The sequence below is a fragment of the Rhinatrema bivittatum genome, chromosome 1 (assembly GCF_901001135.1).
Source record: "Rhinatrema bivittatum chromosome 1, aRhiBiv1.1, whole genome shotgun sequence".
Lineage (NCBI taxonomy): Eukaryota > Metazoa > Chordata > Amphibia > Gymnophiona > Rhinatrematidae > Rhinatrema > Rhinatrema bivittatum.
In genome coordinates, this window is record NC_042615.1 from 264,828,400 (window position 1) to 264,853,046 (window position 24,647).

General features: G+C 40.6%; 1 protein-coding gene across 4 annotated transcripts in view; it reads left to right on the forward strand.

The window, feature by feature from the left end:
* The window catches only part of DYSF (dysferlin), a 731,032-nt gene that overhangs the window by 531,497 nt on the left and 174,888 nt on the right, over nt 1-24,647 (forward strand). For all 4 annotated transcript variants that reach the window (XM_029594483.1, XM_029594497.1, XM_029594488.1 and 1 more), the window contains 4 exons: nt 12,055-12,156; nt 12,552-12,713; nt 15,355-15,520; nt 17,118-17,194. In XM_029594483.1, coding sequence (XP_029450343.1) covers nt 12,055-12,156; nt 12,552-12,713; nt 15,355-15,520; nt 17,118-17,194 — 507 coding nt within the window. The remainder of the gene's footprint in view (nt 1-12,054; nt 12,157-12,551; nt 12,714-15,354; nt 15,521-17,117; nt 17,195-24,647) is intronic.

Here is a 24,647-nt window from a genome sequence, read left to right on the forward strand (position 1 = left end):
GACCTATAGTCAGTGCTGGAGGTTCGAACTTACATCTCACTGCATCGTGGTATGGTGGGGTTCTGGTATTATGGTAAAATGTTATAATACTGAAGGACATAATCAAGAATTAATAACTAGGAACAGGCTAAATGTTCTCATAGGCACAAAATGGGAGAAAATCTTTACTACTTTTGGCCCTCATTCTGCCCAAGTCCTTAATATGTCTCTCATCTATTCCAGTTTAGATCTGAAGCACCACTGAGTATGCATAAAAAGCTAAATATTTTTTATTGAATAGGGATCTAATGGGGGTTTGAAGCAAAATATAGCGATAGTTGACCATGTCTGAATGAGATGATAACTCCACTTGCGGCTCTCCACCCCTACGTTGGGTAAAAAAAACCTCAAAAGACCTTAACCCTGACAACAAAGCCATCTAATAGTTTTATAAAACAACAATTAAACCCATAACTTTGCATGAAAAACAAAACTAAATGTGGAATGTGAAACCTGAAAGAAGTTGGTTAAAAGGGTGTTTTTTGCTAGTATTTTTCAGAGTGCAGGAAGAATGATTCTTAAGTATTTAACAAAGAAGGAATAAACTGGAAGTTTACCGGCATTAATTGTTCTTCACTTTTCAGTGCTGGATACATTTGAGTGATTTTTTAAAAATATACAGCTGCTGTTATTGCCCTTTTAATGTGTCTTAAAATAAAAGGTGTGCTATAAATGCTCACTGCTTATGCAGCTTGCACAGTTCTGGGTAAACTCACTTGGGCCTTTTATGGCTTGGCAAATATTCACAACTTAGTTATAAGTATGGAAGTTGAAAATGTCAATATTTTTATTTTAAAGTTTGACGATATTATTTTGTTTATCAAAACCATGATAAGGGGCCTCATTTGCTATGCTTTTTAATCCCATAAACAGACAATGAGACCAAAAAGTAGAAAATCAGGACCAGTATTTCCAAGTTGGATATGTGGAATTCTTTTTGAATTTCTGGTTGCTTAGAAAATAATGTTGAAGAAACACTTTGGGTAACTCCTAGTAATTAAAGATTAAAATATTGTATAGTGATTAAAACCTGTAAGCACTGGCATGCTTTACAGAAAAAGAATTACAGCTAAGAAATGATATATTACAGTCCAAGACTGCAGTCCCACCACTGGTTCCTGATGACATCACATGGCAGGGATGTGCATATCCAGTCTTCTAGGGTCACAAGTCAGTCTGGTTTTCAGGCTGCCCACGATGAATATTTGTGAGATAAATTTAAACATATTTGGTCTAAGAAACAGATGAATTTGCATAGTTTGGTTATCCTGAAAAGCCAGACTGCTCTGGGGTCCTCGAGAACTGAATTCTCATACCTCTGTCACATGGTAGCATGGCAAGTGACAAATAATATACTCTGTACAGATGTCATAGCAACCCAGAAATAACATTGACAACACTAATATGAATGTGGGTGCGCTCTATGGTATCTGTTACTTCACATAAACATACACACACACATGCTTCTTAACAATTTCTATTAGAGATGGAGAAAGCTTTTGGAGTAGGCTGGCCCAACTACTTGAATTTTTGTTTTCTTGTCCAAGTTAAAGCTAACTTGGCTGGAATCAAAATTCAAATGGTTTGAGAAGACGTGCCCTTGTGTTTGCTTGGCTCATTATGGCTTGGATTCTGTCAGTGAGCTATTTGAATTTTTTAATGTGAGCCACTTGGAATTTCCAAATGAGCTGCTTCAGATTTTTCAGACGGACTTGTGGTAATTCAGGAGCAGAGTGGGGGGTGGGGGGCAGAATAAAGGGCAGAGGGCAGGAAGTTTTCTCATGATTTAAGCATATCCCCTCTCTCCTGTGAATTTTGGAGGTAATCTTAAAAAGCAGTTCGTTGTGAGGTGAAAATCTGAATCAAAAAACATTTCTCCGGGTTTACAAAACCAAGTCAAAAATGGTATTCAGAGATGAATTGAAATTGGCTTGGATTTTAGTGAGTTATATCAAGCCGGCTGGAATTTGATCTGCACAGCATTGTGACAGTGCTAGCTGCAGCCTGGAAGAGGAAGTGAACCATACTGTAAACCGTCATATCTCTCAATTCAAAAGCAGTTCAAATTAAATCCAAACAGGCTCACCAATTTGTAGGTTTGCCCTACTGTTTAACAAGCCAGCATTCAGATAATATCAATCAGATGTGATAATACTGCTGATGTGCTTTTAAATCATTCCAGTTGTATTTATAGCTTTGTACTTTCACATTTACCTATTGAGGCCTATGCACGAAAGCTTAACATGCATGCTAAGGTTATTTAGCCTGCGCACAAATTGTGTGCAGTTCACTAATAGCTTACAGGTGAATTATAAAAGGCCGGCACACGCCAAAACCAGGAGATACGCAAATATGTTGGACCGGCGCACGCCGAGCGGATTTTAAACGTCATCTGAGTACGTGCATAGCTCCCGCTGCGTACAAATGAAAAGTTCCAAAAAGGGGTGGGGCATGGTCGTTCCTGGATTACAAAATATGTGCGCTGGATTCCCCTGCTGCGGAACTTTACTTCTGCTACGGAGGGCGTGTAAGTAATGAAATAAGGATAAAAAGATAGATCGACAGGGTTTTGAGGGTTGGGGATACCAGGAGAGGGGAGGCTATTAAACTAAGGGGGTTTAGAAGTCCTATCTTTTACCTGAGCGAGCTGGGAACAAACTTGGAAAACTGGTAATGGCATTGGTGTGCGTCTATTAAAATCCCCCTAATTTCGTGGTAGAAGAGGCATTTATGCGCATAGGCACACGTCCACTTAAAATTGTGCACATATGTGTGAGCGTTCAGCCTATTTTATAGCATGCGCATATATACGCACGTGTGTTTATAAAATGTCCGCGTCCCTGGGTACGAGCCGACAAACTCATGCACATGTGTGCCCGTGCGCCTGTTTAAAAGTTACCCTCTTATCATGCAAGCTAAATTATTTCCCTCCTATAGTAGTATAGGTATGTACTAAAATTAACATACACCCACATTTAAATGAAGGAATGTCATATGCAAATTAGTCTTTAGTGTGCATGTACTCACATACACGCTGTTTTATAAATATAAAAAATACATTTTCATTTTCAGACGCACATTTACATGCACATAAAAGGGGCAGTCTAAGGGCAAGGCTAAGAGTTACATGTGTAAGTTGATAAGAGACTTACACGGTACATGTGGTAATTTATTTGTGCAATTTTATACCTGTTAATTATCTCATGCAGCTGATATCAGATCTGTCTGTTGTCTCCTATTGGTTGGATGGGAGGTCTGGGTGAACTGGGGGGAGTTCAGAGTGAAGAACTAGGAGGGTCTGGATGTCTTGGAGAAGGACTGGATGAGAAGGTGGAGGTATTGGCAAACTCATGATTTCAGTTTCGTGCACATGTTTTAAAATATACTAACTTCTGCATGCAAATCAGGGTTTTATGCAAGTAAGTTATATATTTTTTTGTGCTTAAAATATGCGCATGTATGTTTGTAAAATAAGTAGGCAAATTATGCATTTTCTATGCATTATAATTATTTGTGCATAAGCAAACATACGCATGTATTTTATTATCTCAATATACCTGATATGTGCAGGTTATAAAATACTGTAGTAGATCTCTACGTGGCCTTGTATGTGCATATGTGGGGCTGCGTGGAGCTCTTTGAAAGTTATCCTCAAGCTTTATATCTATGCACACACTAAAAACTCTTTTAGCATCAGTTTTACTGCAGAAGCCCCATATGTAGTAATTTGAGTTTCATGTAATAGGCAACATTTGAACACTCCTCTTATTTAGTATATTTGGCTGTGTATTAGGTTAATTAGTACTCAGGAATACCATAAAATATATTTTTATATTAGGCACAGTAAGAAATTGTAATTCAAACAAATAGTCTATGTAATGTAACAAAATAGAAAACTCTAAAGTAAGAATGTTATATAGAAAGACTTAGAGAGAATGGTGCTGAATGCTTTAATTTACTGGCAATCTAAAACTGTTCCAGATTTTCAGAAATCATGTATGGACAGCATTGTATATCATAGCTTTTTTATAATTACCAAAATGTCTGTAAAACTGATCATATGAAATTAGTGTGTCTCCAAACATTGTAATAAATTAAGTAGATGGCAAATATCATTTTGATTTAGTAGTAGCGGGAAACCAACATATTGTGATGGAGTTTTGCATTCAGAAAGAAAAAACCTAGAATAATGATTTTATTTAAAAAAAAAAAAAAAAAAGGCCCTTAACAGATTTAAATGAATTCATCAGATTATGCTAATGTAATAATATTTTGGAATGTATGAATATATTGCAAATTAGTTCCAGCTGTTTCTGTTTGAGAAATCATTCTAGAAACTTTGTGTCATGCTAAGGGCTTAGCTCATCAAGATCTTCAAATAGAGTTGGGCTTCCAAAAACTGTCCTGGCGACTCCACAACTAGTCTGGTTTCCAGGATATCCAGTGAAGATAACTTTCAAACAAATGCGCTTGGTGGCCTATACGGCCGTGAGCAGATCTATGCTAGTATTTTATAACCCGCAGCAAAGATATATGCATGTATTATAAAATCTACACGTCGTTATCCTGCCACATGTGCATGGATATAGGCTTATACATTGAACACATGTATTTCTCCTACCTATTATAAAAATATATACGCATATCTTTTACACATGAAAATAAAGTAGGACATATCTGTGTATATTGGGATCTAAGTGCGTAAATTAGTGTAATTTAAACATGCACATGTCAAAGAGATTACCTGTTTTAGCAATTAGTCCACCAGTTTGCCCCATTCTTCTCCAGGTCATCAAGACCAATGTTCCTTCTAAGGATTGGGTTGCTGTGAGCAAAAATAGTTTTGATACATTACCCTGTAAAATCTTCACTTTGTGAAAATCATTGATGGTGCCCCCCCCCCCCCCCCCCCAAACTGATCCCTGCTCCTCAGGGCAGAGGGTAAGGAAGTCAGACTGGGAGAATGAGGAAGAAGGGCTAACACCCTCCCCCTAAGATTGACATGAATTAGTGGGGGTGCGCACACTTCATCTCTCCCCCTGACCCCAGCACTTCCTCCATTCCCCTCCACCACTCCAGTGCTGGCTTTAGAAATAGAGAAATAAACATTCGCTAGATTTAGAAATACTGTATCTACAGAATAAAAAGACATTTTCATTTTCTGTCAATCATATATCCATGGATCACACCTCATCAGCAGAACTGAACCAAAAAATCTCCAACACAAATTTCAAATTTTGTCTAAATAACCAAGAAGTAGAGCACACGACTAGACTGTGCATATGTGTGTGTATATGCTTGCCATTAACTGTATCTGCAACTTAGTCATAAGACAGTACAAGAAAAATTCCTAAGGGCCCTATATTCAAAAAAGAAAACCTTGGCTAGTTTTAGCCACTTAGCAAAACTATTTTTTAAATCATCTGACAGCATTGCATCAACAATTTTAGAAAATAGAAGATCATATTCAGATGATATTTATCACTTTATAGACTGCATAAAATATACCCACAGGTGTCAATTAACTGTTGGAGACAAATACAGAATGAAGAGTCCATAAAGCATAAAAAGAAATATGCAAACAAAAACTGAATTGGAAATTGCAACAAGCCAGACTCTGTGTGCAGTGCAACATGACCATTCCTCATAAAATATTAAACAATAAAATCAAGAAATATAAATAAAGAATCATACTAGTAAAACCATACTAATAAAATGAATATTTCCAAACATCTGATGAATAAAACATCCAATAATTAAAAAAATGTTATAAATTTTCCAAAATGCCAAAAAATATTTTAAAACAGCAGAAACATCAAATAACACCCAATAAATAAAACTAATAAAGATTTAAAAATCTTCTGCTATCTTATACCTGTGATCTTTTGATTCCAGTCACTCTGAGATTGTCATGGATTGGGGAAGGTGGGGCTTCACAAACTATCTTCTCTCTCTTTTCTCTCTCTCTCTCACAAGCACACACATGTTGATTCTTTCACATACACAGGCTTTCTCTCTCTCTCCTTCATACAAACACTCACACATGGGCTGTCACTTTCTCTCATTCAAATACACTTATACATGTTCATTCTTTCGCACACTTGTGCCCATGTTCTCACACATACTGCTTCTCTCCCTCACACACACACATTTAAAGATGAATTTTAAAAGCCTGGCATGCACATCAATTAGGGGATGTGTGAAGAAGTTGGGCTTACGCACACTAACTGTATTTTCAGAAGCACCCATAAATTTACAAAAAGGGGCAGGACGTGGGCATGATCTGGGTGAGGCATGGGCGTTTTGGAGCATGGGCAAGAGATATGCTCATAAATACTTATGTGCCCCAGTGCATGCTGAGGTCTCCTGCCGCATAAATTTACTTCTGCTATGTAGGTGCTATGTAGTTCTATGTAGGTGCTATGTAGGTCATATAATAAAAGGATTGAGCCATTTCTGAGGGGTTTTAAGGGTCTGGGCTAACTGGGGGGAGTGAAGGCTATTAAACCTAGGAGTTCTAATTGACAATCACCTGAACCTGAAAGCTACCATCAACAAAACCACCAGAGACTGCTTTTATAAACTCCAAGTGCTGAAAAGAATAAGACCTCTGTTCCACACACATGACTTTAGAACGATTCTACAATCAATCATCTTTGCTAAGCTGGACTATTGTAACACCATCTTGCTTGGTCTCCCCTCATCACACACCAAACCACTGCAAATGGTCCAAAATGCCTCCGCCCGTATACTCACTAACACCAGGAGAAGAGAACATATAACCCCTATCTTGATGGGCCTCCACTGGTTGCCCATCCACTTCAGAATAATCTACAAGGCCATTCTCACCATATTCAAAAACATCCATCAACTAGCCCCAATTGATCTTCATATCCCCCTCCGATTACACAACTCAACAAGACCGACAAGAGATGCTTACAAAGGATCACTTCAAGTACCTCCAGCCAAAACTACCAGACACATTACGCTAAGAGATCGGGCCTTCTCCACAGCCGGTCCTACCTTATGGAACTCCATCCCCCCAGATCTTAGAATGGAGAGGGTGGTGGATGCCTGGAATGCCCTTCCGGAGGAAGTGGTGAAGACCAGAACTGTGAAAGACTTCAAAGGGGCGTGGGATAAACACTGCGGATCCATAAAGTCAAGAGGCCGCCAATGAAGAGTGGGTGACTCGCCAGAATGATGGCTATTGACACAATACCCTTATTAAATAAACATACACATGCTTACTGTGACTCCTACATCGCTCTAAGCTTCAACAGCAAGAGGTAATGGAAAAAAGGATTTGCACTCATAAAGAGGGGAGTAGCTGGCTTGTTACGGCGGTTACTACCCCAAACCAAATATGCCTGATACTTCACTTTCAATGCATATACAGCATAGCTCTCTGCTTCAATGACAGGGGAGAAGAATAACTGATACTTCACACATCCAGCAGAGCTCTCTGCTACAACGGCAAAGGAGAAGAAAAAGGGTTCGCACTCAAAACGCGGGGAGTAGCTGGCTTGTTACGGCAGTTACTACCCCAAACCAAATATGCCTGATACTTCACTTTCCATGCATATCCAGCATGGTTCTCTGCTGCATCGGCATGGGAGAAAGACTGATACATCACGCATTTCCAGCATAGTTCTCTGCTTCAACGGCAGGGGGGAAAAAAAACAAAAAAAAAAACAACAAAAAACTGATGCTTCACGCATATCCTGCATAGCTTCAACGACAGGGGTGAAGAAAAAAAAAAGGATTCGCAATCACAAAGCGAGGAGTAGCTGGCTTGTTACGGCGGTTACTACCCCAACCAAATGTGCCTGATACTTCACTTTCAAGGCATATCCAGCATGGCTCTCTGCTTCTACAGCAGGGGAGAAGAAAAAAAAAACCAACAAGAGCTGTACAACATAGTCTAGGTAAAACAAATAAGCATGGGTGTAGCTTGCTTATCGCAGCGGTTACTGCCCCTACTACCCCTAACTAATCAAGCTAGATATTTCACTTGCATGCAGCTCCATCACTGCTCTCTACATTAATGGTGGGGGTGGAAGGGGAATAGAACAAGGAGCTAAGAGTAACAGATAAGAATGAGAGAAAAAATGTGTGAGGCTTGCTGGGCAGACTGGATGGGCCATTCGGTCTTCTTCTGCCGTCATTTCTATGTTTCTATGTTTCTATGGAACCCAGCATCTCAACCTTCAAGAAAAGACTTAAGACCTGGCTGTTTACGCAGGCCTTTCCTAACTCCAACATTATTTAACTCCCAACTATCAACACACATCGCCAGCAATATCATTAATAGCCACCTCTTACAATGTTATTATATGTAATTATCTGATCTTCATCTTCCTTCTTACTCCAAGTTCTATATTTCCTTGTTACATGTAACTGCTTTTTCTGCACTATTGTTCACGTTGTTAAGTTTATTATAATTTGCACTCCTGTTTCTTGTGAACCAGCATGATGGGACTATCGTCTTGAATGTTGGTATATAAAAAACTTAAATAAATAAATAAATAAATAAATAAATAAAACTAGGGGGGTTTGGAGGATCAAGCTCTTAACTGGGTGAACTGGGAATGATGTGGGCGTATGCCCCTTTTAAAATCGCCCTACTTACGCACACCCACTTAAAATTTGGTGCACATGTGTACGTGGCCAGGCTTTTATATAATATGTGCGCATATATGTGCACAAGTTATAAAATATACAAGTCCCTGGGCGCAGGCTGACACTCACACTCATGCCTGTGAGATTCTATATGTGACACACAGGCTCACATACATGCACTCAGGCTCTCTCTCTCACACAAACACATGCACACAGGCTCTCTCATACACACATGTACATAGGTTCTCTCTCACACATACACATGCACTCAAGCTGTTTCTTTTTCACACACACACACTCTGTCTCTCTCAAGACCTTCTTTTCTCTGGGCACAGCCCTGCAGCCTTGATTCCATCTGAGCAATGGTAGCATAGGCTCCACTGTGGCCCCACTGGACTTGATTCCATCTTGGGGTCACAGCAGGATGGGCTCCACCATGGCTCTGCCAGTCTTCATTCCCTCTTTGTGCCATGTTGGAATGGGCTTCACTGTGGCCCTGCCGGCCTTGTTTCCGTCTTCAGGCTGCGGCCTTGCCAAGCTTTCCAGTGTGCTAAGGGGAAATATTTCTGCAGTAAATCCTAAAAAGTTGTGCGTGCACCCACACAATTGCAGGTTAGAGGGATCACTGATAGAGAACCCTCCTGGTTCTTCAGCCTGAGCTCCTCTCTGCTCACCTAGATGTCCCTCCCAGCCATTAGTACACAATAAAGTTGTTTAACATCACTTACTCCGTAAAATTAAGTTGGTAAATCTACATGTGTTTTAAAATAACAACTTATAAGGTGAATTTTAAAAACGCGACGTGTGAATATGTTGGGTCGAGCGGATTTTAAAAGCCACTTGAATATGTGCATACTTGCCACTGAGTGCACAAATGAAAAGTTTAAAAAAGGGGGTAGATCATGTGCGGGGTATATGCGTTCCTAGATTTAAACTCGAAATTAGCGTGCAAATACTTATGCATACTGGCAGGCACCCAGATCCTCTGTAGCATAACTTTACTTCTGCTATGGATGATGTGTCACTATAAAACAAAAAAAATCTACACAGATCAGAGGGGTTTTAAGGGTCAGGTCTAACAGAGGGGAAGGAAGAGTATTAAACTGGGGGAGGGGGGGTTTGGAAGTCCTATCTCTTAGCTGGGTGAACTGGGAAAATTGGTAATGGCATCGGTACATGTATTTTATAAAATCCCCCCATTTACGCGGTAGAAATGGCATTTGTGTGCACAGAATCGCACCCACTTAAAACTGCGTGCACATGTGCGTGCAGTCAGGCTATATTAAAAAAATGGCTGTATCCCTGGGTGCAAGCTGACGAACCCATGCACATGTGCACCTGCTCTCCGAGTTAAAAGTTGCCGTCTATGGCCTGGATTTTCGCAGACCTTAGAAAATCCGGCGGTGACGGGGGGCGGGGTGGCAAAGCGGGGGGCGGGCCTGCGAAAGCCGGCAGCGATTGCACCTCCGTGGTGTGATCACTGCGGCTTTCGCACCCAATAGCGCCATCGCAAAAGGTGGTGCTAATGGGTGCGAAACTGGCGGCGAAAAGGGTCCTTACCTTTTCACTGTCAGCGACGTCTTCACGTCATCCGCCCCAGTGCCGCCCCGACTCCTCCCCTTCTGGTGCTGATGCTGCCCAGAGCCTGCCCCAATCTAGGTATCGCACGTGAAAAGTCCATTGTCGCGTGCGATCCCTTTTGAAAATGACCCCCTTTGTGTGTAAATGTTTGCTAATCTCAGAATGCCCCTAGACCGCCCCTTTTTTACACACGCATATGTGCATGCAACAGTGAAATTACATGTATATTTTCAAGTTTTTGTAAAATAAGGAATACGTGAATAGATGCTACTTGAGTATATGCAAACTTTTACTCGTGTAACGTTTTGAAAATTCACCCGATAATGAAAATACACGAGATATATTAGCACATACTGGAAATATATTATATGTAAATTTATCACATGCATATTCATTGTGGATATCCTGGAATCCCATCTGGCTGTGGGGGTGCCTGGGACAGATTTGAGAAGCCCTATCATAAACACAGAACAGAAGAGAAGCCTTAGAAAATCAGGTCCTACATTTGTTGATGATAGACTTAAAACTTTGTAACTTTTGACTTTCTCTTTTAACATAAAAGTAATGTCTAGTAGGGATGTGAATCGTGTCCTCGATCGTCTTAACGATCGATTTCGGCTGGGAGGGGGAGGGAATCGTATTGTTGCCGTTTGGGGGGGTAAAATATCGTGAAAAATCGTGAAAAATCGTGAAAAATCTAAAAATCTAAAAATCGCAAAACCGGCACATTAAAACCCCCTAAAACCCACCCCCGACCCTTTAAATTAAATCCCCCACCCTCCCGAACCCCCCCCAAATGAGTTAAATAACCTGCGGGTCCAGCGGCGGTCCGGAACGGCAGCGGTCCGGAACGGGCTCCTGCTCCTGAATCTTGTTGTCTTCAGCCGGCGCCATTTTCCAAAATGGCGCCGAAAAATGGCGGCGGCCATAGACGAACACGATTGGACGGCAGGAGGTCCTTCCGGACCCCCGCTGGACTTTTGGCAAGTCTCGTGGGGGTCAGGAGGCCCCCCACAAGCTGGCCAAAAGTTCCTGGAGGTCCAGCGGGGGTCAGGGAGCGATTTCCCGCCGCGAATCGTTTTCGTACGGAAAATGGCGCCGGCAGGAGATCGACTGCAGGAGGTCGTTCAGCGAGGGTTCCGGCGCCTCGCTGAACAACCTCCTGCAGTCGATCTCCTGCCGGCGCCATTTTCCGTACGAAAACGATTCGCGGCGGGAAATCGCTCCCTGACCCCTGCTGGACCTCCAGGAACTTTTGGCCAGCTTGTGGGGGGCCTCCTGACCCCCACGAGACTTGCCAAAAGTCCAGCGGGGGTCCGGAAGGACCTCCTGCCGTCCAATCGTGTTCGTCTATGGCCGCCGCCATTTTTCGGCGCCATTTTGGAAAATGGCGCCGGCTGAAGACAACAAGATTCAGGAGCAGGAGCCTGTTCCGGACCGCTGCCGTTCCGGACCGCCGTTGGACCCGCAGGTTATTTAACTCATTTGGGGGGGGTTCGGGAGGGTGGGGGATTTAATTTAAAGGGTCGGGGGTGGGTTTTAGGGGGTTTTAGTGTGCTGGCTCACGATTCTAACGATTTATAACGATAAATCGTTAGAATCTCTATTGTATTGTGTTCCATAACGGTTTAAGACGATATTAAAATTATCGGACGATAATTTTAATCGTCCTAAAACGATTCACATCCCTAATGTCTAGTGAGTGAAGGATTGTTTATTCATGCCTGTTGAACTGAAAATAGATTTGAAGAGAATGCTTTAGCTATGATGTGTGAACTTTCAAAAACTGATATGGATATTTATCCTACACAGTCTGCAGATACAGACCTACCGTATCCACCACCACAGAGGGAGAATAATCTCTTCATGGTCCCACAAGGAATCAAACCAGTTCTGCAACGTACCGCCATTGAGGTGAGTTCCTTTAGGTGCAAACTAAAGAAAGCACAGTAAGAAAAATGCTCTTCAAAGCATTCTACCTTTAAAGAATTTGTCTAAGGGATTTTCCTTATATTAGACTTGGGAAGACAGGCCCTTTATATTCAATGTTGCAATTTTTTGTAATATACTGAAAGTCTGGTGTCTCATTTTATTTCTAGTTATCCCCCGTTACTGCCAGATTACATTAACTTTCAATGCTTGTAATTGTTTTGTTAATGCTCACCGGTACGATCACTGCAACGAATGGAAAACTAGCGGACTTGATATATGCACATCTCAAGATGAGACCGGCGGATGTATATTTATATATTTATAGTTGGATAAATTCTTTGCTGCAGTTATGCAATTATTACATCTTTGAGTTGTAGATCTTGGCATGGGGAGTGAGGAATCTGAAGAGCTACCAGCTGGCCAGTGTGACATCTCCCAGCCTTCTTGTGGAGTGTGGAGGTCAGACGGTTTCATCATGTGTCATAAAAAATGTCAAAAAGAATCCCAATTTTGATGTTTGTGTGCTCTTCATGGAAGTGGTAAGGCTCAAACCTATAAATTACAAATACAATTAAGATGTTTTTTTATTATGTATAACTCACATATACCCTCTGCTATAAAAATATAAAAGCATTTTTAGATTTTGAAAAAAAACAACCCACAGTGCCAAACATCAGTACCCCTAGAAGAAAACTATGGGGCAGATTTTCAAAGCCCTATGTGCATCGGGCCTATTTTATAAAGGCCCAGCGTTGCGTGTAAAACCCCGGGATGCGTTTAAGTCCTGGGGCTTCGAAAAAGGGGGAGAGGGGGCAAGGCAGGGCAGAGTTAGAGGTCCCCGGCACAGCGGCCATTTGCCGCTGTGCCGAGGGATCGCATGCCGGCAGGGTGCCGGTGCGTGCAACCTGTGCCTGCTTTAAGCAGGCGCAAAAGGTTAAATAACTTTTTTTGGAGGGGGGTAGGATAAGGCTAGGGGATGGGTAGGTTAGGGGAAGGGGTGGGAAGGCTAGATTAGGGGGTAGGGAAGTTCTCTCCCAGGCCATTCCTAAATTGGAGCAGCCTGGGAGAGAATGGGAGAAGGCTGCGAGCGTCGGCACACGCAAGTTGCACTAATGTGCACCCCCTTGCATGTGCCGACCCCCGATTTTATGACATGCGAGCGCCTGCGCACGCATGTCATAAAATCGGGCGTCCATGTGCGAGCGCCGGGTAGCATGCGCACATTTATGCCCGTGCGTAGGTTTGACAATCTACCCCCATATGCCTATATGTTTGACATCCTTGTTTGAGTATATGAAAACCAATGGAAAAGGAACAAGGAAAAAAAGAAAAACCTGCCTTCACTTCTGATTGACAAGTTTGCCTTTATTACATTATTTGTGATATTCTCCCTTTTAGATCTTTTCTGGTAGAAGTCTGTTTTTCCTAAAAAAAAAATGGCATGCATATTGTTAAAGATCTGTGGTACAACAGGATCGGCAGGGCAGGAGGGGGCTCAGCCACTTTTCCGTTGACGGCGGGGGGGTGGGGGGTGGGAGGAGAGCGATGGCCTCAGGGTGCTACGGCCGATTTATTTGATTTTATTGTTTTTTTACATTTGATGGGTTGGGGGATGGGAGGAGGATTGGTCTCTAGCCTGCCTTTATTTCAACTGTTTTGTGAGGTGGGGGTTGTGGGATTGGACGTGAAGGCCCACTTGCATTTTTTTTAAAATGTCTTCCTTGGCACGCACCCGGGTACACGTATCCAAATAACTTTAGTCCCGCTTAGAGGATGACTAGACCTAAAAGGCTAAACTGTACAGTGCTACTCGGCTAAGTTTAAACCCTGCCCTCCCTGGAACGCCTTTTTTGTTATCCAGCTAAAGCTTTCTCTGGTCAGATGGGGAAAATATTCAGACCCCAGATTTACCCAGCTAATTTCAGAACTTATCCATATCCATTCAAATTCTTTTGAATATTGACATCCAGTGCCTTCAATATTTTAAATTACCATGGATGAATAATAGATACTATATAAAGTTTGCAATTATTGCATTCATCGGATGATAGCATTCTAATTTATATTCTGTGTAACAAATTATTTTAGAGTTGTGCAAAACTGAGGACTTTGAAATGGAAAAAGGGAAAGAGTGAGACACGACTTGCGACATTTCGCTATGTTTCTCTACTGCATTATCATTTAATTTCTTACGATGCATTATTGTACTTGCTTGCATGTGCAAGAAAAGAGAAATTGGTCTCTTGAGAACTGCATGATGAAACCACTGAGAGTATTTTTAAATCTTCCCCCTTCTGCATGGCAGGCATGGCAGGCACAGGGTGATACTAGAATGCCTGTGTTGACCTGGAATGCAGGTGATGGAACACATTGCAGGAAGTGGAGGAGTCAAGCTGTGACACAATGTTTGTGTGCTTATATATATTCCCCATAAAGTAGACTTTGCACATTCACTAACCCACTACAAATGGGGTGTAGTATGAAATGGGGAGACCTGTTAGGAAAGGGATGACCAAGAGAAGTCATGTCTAGAGTGGGATGGGAGTGAAGATAGAGCCAGTTGACCAGGAGCAGTGGGAGCTGTGATATGAGGTGTGGGCCCGGAGGGACTACTCTTCCTTAAGGTGGGGAGGGGGGAGGAGTCTGGAAGAGAAGTATAGTGAGGGACTGAGGGACATGGGAGAAGAGGGAGATTAAAAGACTGGGGCATGGATGGAGACTTAGAGACTGGTTTGAGGGTACAGGGACACTGGTAGACCAAATAAGAATGGAGGTGGGAGAGAGACTTAGGAGAGTGATAGATTGGGGGGTTGGTGGGAGACTGGGGAAGGGTGAAGAGAGACTGGGGTAGAAATAGAGATTGTGACTGAGTAGGGTGGCAGAGGAGAGAGAAAAAAAATGTGATCCCCTGCTAATGCCACCAATCTAACCTCCTCCAAATAAAACCTCCTCCAAATAAAACAATTATATTTAACCTTTCTACCTGTTGCAACACACTGGATGTTTTAGTAATAAATAAATAAAAATGGAGGTTTTTATGCTACACCTAGGGCCCCTTTCCCATTTCTTATCATGATTAATTTACTTTAAGGATAATGACCTTATCCTTACTGAGAAAATTAATTGGAATACTTGGCTAAAAACAAATGGTTTCTTAGCCTTTTCCTTTTCCTTTGTTAGCGGTTACCTATGGAAGACCTGTACACCCCGCCTATCGTTGTGAAAGTCATTGACAACAGGCAGTTTGGGAGGAAGCCCGTGGTTGGCCAGTGCACCATCAGGTCTTTGGAAGAGTTCTTCTGTGATCCGTACAAGGAAGAGACAGATTCCACTGAGGCACACGCAGGTGGGATTTTCTCAACAGCACTGGATTTTAAGTGAGGAAAAATGAGTTCTAATTTCTTCATTAATTGCTGTAGTGTCCTAAATTGATGAAAAACTACAAAACAAGAAACTATATCCAATCAGGCAGACTGGGCTTTTTTTGAAGTGTACAGTGTTAGTGCATCACGTAGTTGGCAATTTTTTAAAATGCCCATAGGGCTTGGTGGTCTATAGGGACTGAAAACGTTTATTTCATTATTGCCTCTGTTCTACAAAATTCAGTGGGTAAAAAACATATCCCATGTCATCTCAAATATCTTTTTCAAACATGATAAATACTGCAGCAGCTGAATATTTTTGGATATGTGGTAGATGGGGTGACTTAGAATTTTGCAGGATAGAGGAGAATAAAAATCTTTTCTGTCTTTGTTCCACCGAACAGATCCTCACAATTTCTGTTTCAACAGGGTACTCACGGGCCTACAAGCTAATGTTCAAATTTGGGCTAGTGAAGGAATGCAAATACTTTGTGCAACAGGGGTACAGAATGTGTATTAAAGTATATGCAGGAATTTAAAAATGAAATTCCATGAGTAACTTCACTCCGCTAATCTATCTCCACCCTTTTTCCCCATGGGTAAAAGTACTTGTGCCGTGAACACATTGAGAGGAAGTTGGGGGAGGGAGAGGTGGTAATGCAATTTTCAAGGAAGCTATTTACACAAGTAAAACATCTGTTTACACAGATAAACGTTTTGAAAATTATTTCCTGAATGATGGTGTATAGCTTTAGAATATTGCATCTTGGTGATTTGGAATAAAACCCATGTGACAATACCTTCATAAGATATAATGCCAATCTCGACTTCCTAAATTTCACCCTAGATTAATCTGATATGGTTTTTTTTCCTGTTGAATGCCTTTGGTTAGACTTTAGGAAGTTAATTTTCAAAGGCATTTCTGCAGATAAAACAGTGATTTACCCACAGAAATAGCCTATTAGGTCATATCACCCGATATTGGGATAAACTTACATGGGTATAGATTGTATGCATGCAAGTTTACCTGCAGTGAGCAGAGATGTTCTAGAAGGCAGAGTTGAAGAGGGGTTTGCATTTATATGCACAATACTTTTGCATTTTCAAAAGTATGTTTGGGTAAATATTCCCTATCTTCCAAAAATTAGCTGTGCACAAATTTGAAGGTGTAATTGCATACAAACAGTTTTGGTGGGATAATTTTCAAAGTGAAAGTATGCAAGTGTGTTTTTTAAAATTGGTCTACGTTTTGTGCATATTTAATTTCAAACGTAAGTGGGCTTTAAAAAGAAATAACCTCCTGGAAGACCAGGACTGGATCATAATAATCTCATGTTGAGATGCAGTTTGATTTCACAATTCTTGGACCTCATAAATGTGGTCCAATTACCAAGAACACCTTGTGCCTGAAATTGATTCAAGCATAATTTGAGAAATGAAATGAGCAGTTTAATATAAATCATGAAAATGTGGAAAAGGCCATGAAATATAAATACCCGTTTACATGCTACTTGAGGTATATAAAATATTTTGTAAAAATCCAGTGTAATGCCTCCTTTTAAGGCCTTTCTTTGATTCTAGATGACTTGAGTCTCACTCCTAAAGATGATGTGCTTATTGACATTGATGACAAGGAGCTTCTGATCCCTCCTGTTCAGGTAAGAAAGGGGAAAGAGAATTCATTTTACCCCTTTTGGGTGACCATGTTATTTTTTTTTTCTACCTTCCTTCTTTCCACAGAACAGGGCTGGTACCTGCCTCTAGTTTGGCAGAATTGTTTGCTTCATGGCTTGTTTTTGTTGCCTGCCTTCACCATTCAGTAAGTGTACTGTATAACTAAAGTGTTCCTTGCAGGTTGTACTTCTCACCCTATCACACTGTATAGTCCCACATTTCAAGGTTTTCATTCTGTACAGCACCACAGCAAATATCAGAACCCACAGTTACAATGACTGACTATTTTTATATTATCAGTATAAAGCTTTTGCCAGCCATTTGTTTTTGCTAACGGCATTTCACCTTATAATGGACTCTTTCTCATTTCTTCCCAGTTCTGCAATACTATCCCTCATTTAAGTATTCCTTAAACAAGTTTCAAAATACATTCCTTTGAATTTCAATTGCATTATAAGCTCAGTCAAATGACTGTACCACACGTGTGATTTCCTAAAAACTAACGCAACCTGAGGTCTTTAGAGTCACTGTAGTTTTCAGCCAGGCCTCAGTCATATGTTCTTTTGTCTTTATCTTAATAAAAAGCAGTATATGCATGTTTCAAACTAAAGGTGCTATCCACATTGCTTATATTGTTTCATTTTGTATGAAAAATTTGCCTTTGAGGAATGCAACAGTTTTATTGTTCAAACGTGGAGAAAAACAGGATATTGAATTCATTTTGTATGGCAAAGGGAAGGTAATTTTATAACCTTTCATGTGCAGTTTTACCCTGAATTTTCTAAACGAACTTCCACGCATAAGTTTGCTTTGAAAATTCATGTGTAAGTGCCTAAGTACACACACAGACCCACCCTTACAAAGTTACATCTGTTCTAGTGAAAGCCTAACTTGTGTGGGTGAACTTGTGTGCATAACTTTTCAAATCTAAAAGCCTGCGCATAAGTCTGAACTCTGCCCCTCTGGAATGCCTCTTGCCAGTTTAAGGAAAAGTATGTGCAAAACCTGGTTATGCGCATACGTTTATGGGCACTGCACCTCGGGCTATTTGAGTACAATCATTTACTCACATAATGCCGCGTTCTGTACGCGTGAAATAGTTTGAAAATTCAGCCCATAATTCATTTTTCATTATTCTTGTTTCTGGTTGCTCAATCATATTGGCTAAGGTTGCAATATATAGTACTGCTTGGTTTGGAGGTTTACACAGGAATGTTGTAAAGATTCTAATTATGATAGTTACATTTCTATCTGTCATTTACCTAAAACATTTTTCTTGAGGATGGTTTACCACATATAATTGGCAGTGGTCTGAATCACATAATCAGGACTACAGAAACAATAAGCAAGATTTTCTCAGATAAAAAAAATGCAGTGCAGGGACAGAATAATAGGAAAAAAATATGAATAAGGCACTAGTTCATGTTGTTTATCACGAGTCATTGTTATGTTTCATGTAATGCTGCAAGTCAGATGCCTTCAGCTACCACAGAAGTAACAATAACCTATGGCATATGTAACCCTTAGCGGGGTTTTAACCCCAAGGGCACAAAAACATATTTATGTCTCTTCAGGGGCTGTGCCAGCTAGCACTTTACTCCCATCTTGACTCTAAATCCGGGGGGGGGATTCTTTCTATGGAAGTAAGCTCTCGTTTGTGTGTTGCTTCCCAGTATGTTTAACTAATGTAGATGTCTCCCATGAGGTGAGAGGCTGTGATAAATCAGACAGGACCATGGTCTGGGTGTTACTGACTGGTAATCATAAATTGCTGATTGGTAATCATAAATTAAAGTCCGTTTGCCAGTATTGTTGAAGTTACATCTGATTGATGGTACATGAATGATTTTCCTCTAAAGGTAGGTGTCCTTTAGTCAGACCTCTGGGTAGAGCTCCCATGGTGAAATTTAATGCGCAAAGCTCACCCAGCAGCCATCCAGGCATCGTGGTGGTGGGGTCCCCAGCTTCACAGAAAAACAGTCCTACCTTACTCCTTCTCCATTCTGGACACCCAGCCCGAACTGGGCCTATAGATGTGGAGGTCTGTTTGGGGTCTTCCAGTCTTATTCTTCCATTCTTGATTAGTTGATATTTCTGGGGGGACTTCTCGTGGAGAAAAGTTGAGTGGGATCAGGCTATACCTCAGCACTGCAAGAAGTGCATGATGAGGTGTCACTTCTAACTGAAACTCTATCTGCATGAAGCTGGGAGGCCTCACCAGAGTGTGAAACTTAACCATCCCTACTGTTCAAAGGCTTCCTCAAACTGATCCTAAAGTGCCCTAAAATGGTTGGGTTAACTAGTGTTGAGGCATCCAATACAAACCCTCCAGGTGGGAGAGACTGAGGGGAATAGATGGCTCATGATATTAAGGTCTTTCATATAGGGGCAGTGACATCTGGTGACCAGACCGGGGAACGGGTCTGCTATACATACAAAAACTAGAAGTACAGTTCAGTGGCAAGTACTACCATTCGGTTAACTTGGGTTCAATTGGCGGGGCTGGGTGAGGCTGGGAATGCTATGGAAGCAGCGTTCACAGGCCCTGGGGAGAAAGAGACTCAGCTGTTGCTCAACGGCAATACCTCTAGTGGTCTTCATTAGGTAAATTCCATGGGAAGCTGCTTTTGGTGGACCCTGTCACTGCAATGCCTGGGTTGAGCTGAGACGGGGGGGGATATAAAAACTGGGGAGGGGTAAGAAACACAGGTAGTTTCAAATGAAGGCTCATAGTGTTATGGCCCAACTGAACTGGAAACCCAAAAGAACAGAAGGAAACTACTGGACCAAAAAACAGCCTTCCCCCCAACAAACTAGGAATATATAATTATAGCTCAAAGTTGAAAAACAAGTACATACTCAGTCTAACCTGTGGCATTATTAGAATGCTTCTAATAAAAAAAATCTGAAGTTCTGTGGTGTGTGTTATAATCCACATTTAACTTCTGTAATGTGCGTCTATATTTAAGTCTGTGGGTTCAGACTGTTCTTTGTGGATGGTGATAGACGTGAATATGTTTTGGTAAGCAATCAGGGAGCCTTGCTCATGTTTTGTTACTGTATTTTGCATGCATAGAATTACCACATTTATATTCACTGTGTTCCCATGGAATGTGGAAACCAAGTTAAGATTAATTCTAAAATTGTACAATGAATGGCATTCCATCTCCATGGAATGCATTTATTTGTTTAGCTAGGAAGGATGTATAGCTATTTATTTGAGGATTGGTTATATCATGAGAGTCTATAGAATAATTTATTTCTGGGGGCTAACTTTTCTACCACTTCCCCAGTTCTCTGTTCCCAAAGAGTGGATTATTTTGTATTGGGAGGAAGGCTTACCTTCAAGGCCCAGACAGTTTAGTGAAATCCCTCTGGTGATGTGCTACTCTACCCTCTCAGTGATGGCGCTTAGGAACAGACCGGACACAGTTTGGATGTTCAACAAAAACTTTACTGTGATTTCTCATAATAAATAAAAGTCGAATCATGTAGATAAATAGTTCCACTTTACATCTGTGCTCACTCTGGTATGTGTACATTATGGTCACTTCTATCCTTCCTCTATGGATGTGTACTCCTCAAGGAGTGAGGGAACCAGCTAAGCCCAGGTGGGCAGGGAAATATATGTGAGGGGGATTCTATGTAGTACCACATTTTATCTAGGGTCCATATGAGTCCAGTTCATCCCCAGCCTGGGCCCTATGTCCCCAAAGGGTGGAGATCTAGTTGTGGGTCTCCAAAGTTCTTGTCTTTTCTATCTGGATTTCTCCTGACGTGATCTTTTATTGGAAAAGGTCTGATGCCTGATGGATCCAGGCTATTACAGTCCAGCTCCAGTACTTTATTTTATTGATTTATTTAAACATATTTCTGTACTGCTTAAATCAAAAATATTGTAGTAGGCGGTTTACAATAAAACATAGAGCATCAGATTTAATAGACATAAACATTAAAAAGAGGAAATTAAAACAATGACAATCTAAAACATTAAAAACATAGATCAGCAAATAAATAAACCTCATCAACCAAAAGGGGCAAAAACTTTCAAAGTGCTAAACACTTCTGCTGAGGTGATGAGTCATCGCTGCCCTTCCCTTTGCAAAAGGAAAGAGAACAAAGGTCTTCTCTCATGGCCTCCGGATCTAGGGCATGTCCCTCTTCAGAGACCAGGGCTTCACCACAGGCAAAATCCAAAACAATACCCCAAAATATAACAAAATTCTCTTTCCCAAACTGGAGGCAGATCCTGACAGGCAAGGGGCTACACTGTAGAAAGCTGGCACCACAATCATGAGCCAGACCCTCACTCAAATCAGGAGAAGCCATAAAAACAGCTCCTCACTCTCTGAAGGTCAAACCAAAAAGACCACATTCTCCAAACCACTAGCCCCCACTTGTGCACTAAGGAGCCACCAATTGCAGCAAGCTCTTAAGGGAGGGTTCGGGAGGGTGGGGGATTTGTTTTAAAGGGTCGGGGTGGGTTTTAGGGTTGTTTTGGTGTGCCGGTTTTCCCGCCCTCCCCCGATTTACGATTTTTCACGATAAATCGGGGGAATTTCTATTATATCGCGACTCTAACAATTTTTGACGATTTAAAATATATCTGACGATTTTTTTAAATCGTCAAAAAACGAATCACATCCCTACTCGGCACCGGAGGCAGCCTTGTTGCCCAAGGAGGAGGAAAAGGGTAGAAAAGAGGTAAGGCAGAGCGGTTGCAGCCATCTGCGACCGACAGATGCAACAAACTGCAGATACGTATCAAAAGCCCCATGAGAATCTGGAGCCATAGATTGCCAATCCCTGATCTAGAAGCCTGATTTCATATATGGAAGCCAGTGAACTATCTGGCGAAAACTTCACAAATGGGAATTTGCATACAAAAATACCAACATTTTATGATTTAGCACAATTTTACATGTGAAGCCCCATTTGCAAAATTGTTGGTTTTACACTTCAAAAATATTTATTTATTATTAAAAAATGTATCTCTCTCTTGATCATAATTTCTCAACACTGACATACAAATTTTGACAGCACTAAAAATTAGATAATTAGAGCAGACCACATGATAAACTAATAAGGACAGGAAAGCTGTGAATTGATCAAGACAGCATAATAATGGGCAAGGCTGCCACAGTATTTGCACCACAGATTCCAGAGAGTCAATCAATCAAATGAACTACATGGGCAGCGGCCATCATAAATGGAACTGCAGTATTATTTTTGGACAATGTCCAGAATTTGAGCTTTTATTTTGACTCAACTTTAGAGTATGATTGTCATTTATGAGCACTGTGTCATCTTAATATTTTAAATTAAAAGTAGTTTACCATTTAAAATTTTTAATAAACCAATCTGATTTCCATACAGTTATTCAAGCCTTTGTTTAGCTACTATTGATTACTGAAATTTCCTTTATGTTGCCTTCCTAAATCCCATATTTAGGCATTACATTTATTGCAACATTCTGAAGCCAGACTGATGTTGGGAGCGTCTGTTAGGGAGCATGTTATTCCGCCACTGGTTCAACTGCATTTGTTGCCAGTGGAGCAGCATATAAAGTTAAAGGACTTTCCTACTGTCAAGGTTGCTCATCTACAGGAAACAAGGAAATGTGCCCTTTCAATCTTTGGGCCCACTTTATGGAATAATATACCTTTTGAGATCTGGAATATTTAATATATAAAAATATTTAGAAAGCAATTAAAAGCTATTTTATTTCAGGAAGCTTTTATGAAAGAATGGATAGATTTTATTTTTTATGAGGTTATTGGTGTTTTATAATGGAGATTGAGTTTTGAATGTACGTGGTGTTGTATGTCATGCTGATGTTCCTTAGTGATGAGTTGTTTTATTTTTATTTTATTTTTATCATTTTCAGCAAATTTACAAGTAAGAAAACACTTACTTACCGAAAGAAAAAATAAGAGTAACATATATGGTATCCAACAAAGCATCATCCAACAAGATATAGATTCAATTTCCTTACTCTTACTCCCAGCTTAGGAAATAGTTTTAAGAGGGGACAAATTACAGGGAGATCATAAACAATATTTAAAGAAGTAACAAGCTTAACGTGATCACTGCCTCATTAGTGAAAAATATTCATGACCTAGATATTTATTAGAGACTGGAAAGTTATGTTGCTGGCATTAATAAATGACTTTAACTGTTCCGGTAGAAAGAAAATAAACGAGTCATTCTGAGAACGTATCAAACATTTACAAGGATATCTTAAAGAAAAGGAGTATCCAAGAGATATTATCTGAGGCTTAAGGGAAAGAAACTCTCGTCTCCTCTCCTGAGTCACACGTGTAAATTCCGGATATATTCGGATTTCTTCAGAAGGAAAGCAGGCAGAGATATTTTTAAAATATCTCTGCATTACTTCACTTAATATCTTGCTCATATAAAAATGTGACCAGGAAAGTAGCACGATCATATACTTCCACAGATGAGACTTCCAAAAATTTTGCTAAATTTTCCAAAGCCCCTGGTTTTTCTTGAACATTACTCACTTTAACCGATACAGGCAGAAAAACCATTTTTTAAACAGAAGGTAAGCTCTCTTCTTCATACTTTAATATCTCTTTAAGGTAACTTTTAAAGGTTATATAAGGTTCTTCCCCCAAGACCTTTCAGAAATTTAATATACGCAAATTCAAACGCCTATTTTAATTTTCAAAATATTTCAAACATCTGGAGATGTTACCGGAGTCCTTAATTAACTTAGTATTACAGTCATACATCTTTGTAGAAAAGGATTCCATCTTCTCAAGCTGTTTAACCTCTGTAATCTGATTGTTCATTTTCTCTTCCAGGGAATCAATTTTTGTATTAAGTCGCCCCATCTTAATCCCTTGGTCCCTAAGGCCTGGATTTATCAAAATGCACTAAATATCGCATTCAAAATGAGATGTACGAACAGAACAGTGCTCTCTTGTGAAGATTTGATGACCTTCGGAGAGAGGAAACTCACTCAAAGATGAGATTTGTACAATGTTCTCTCAACCTAGCTTGATGTTACCCAGGTAGAGAATCCATTAAGCTAGGTTGAGAGAACATTGCACAAATCTCATCTTTGGCTGAGTTTCCTCACTCCGAAGGTCATCAAATCTTCACAAGAGAGCACTGTTCTGCTCGACAATCTCACTTTGAATGTCAAAGTGGCCCCTAACCCCTACACTAATACCTAAATCTCACCTCGACTTACTAGGTGGGCCTCCTAGAGATATATAAATATCTACCTAGGATGAGAGCATTATGGCTACTCTCTCTCCCTCCCCCTCTGTGGTTGTAGAATGTCCCTGACAGCTAGGCTGGCTCTCTAGCAGCTTAAAACTACTAACAAAAACATCACAGCACACAATAAAGCCCTATCACATGGCTTTACACAAATGAAAAAAGTGTAGTTAAAATTACCATTAAAGC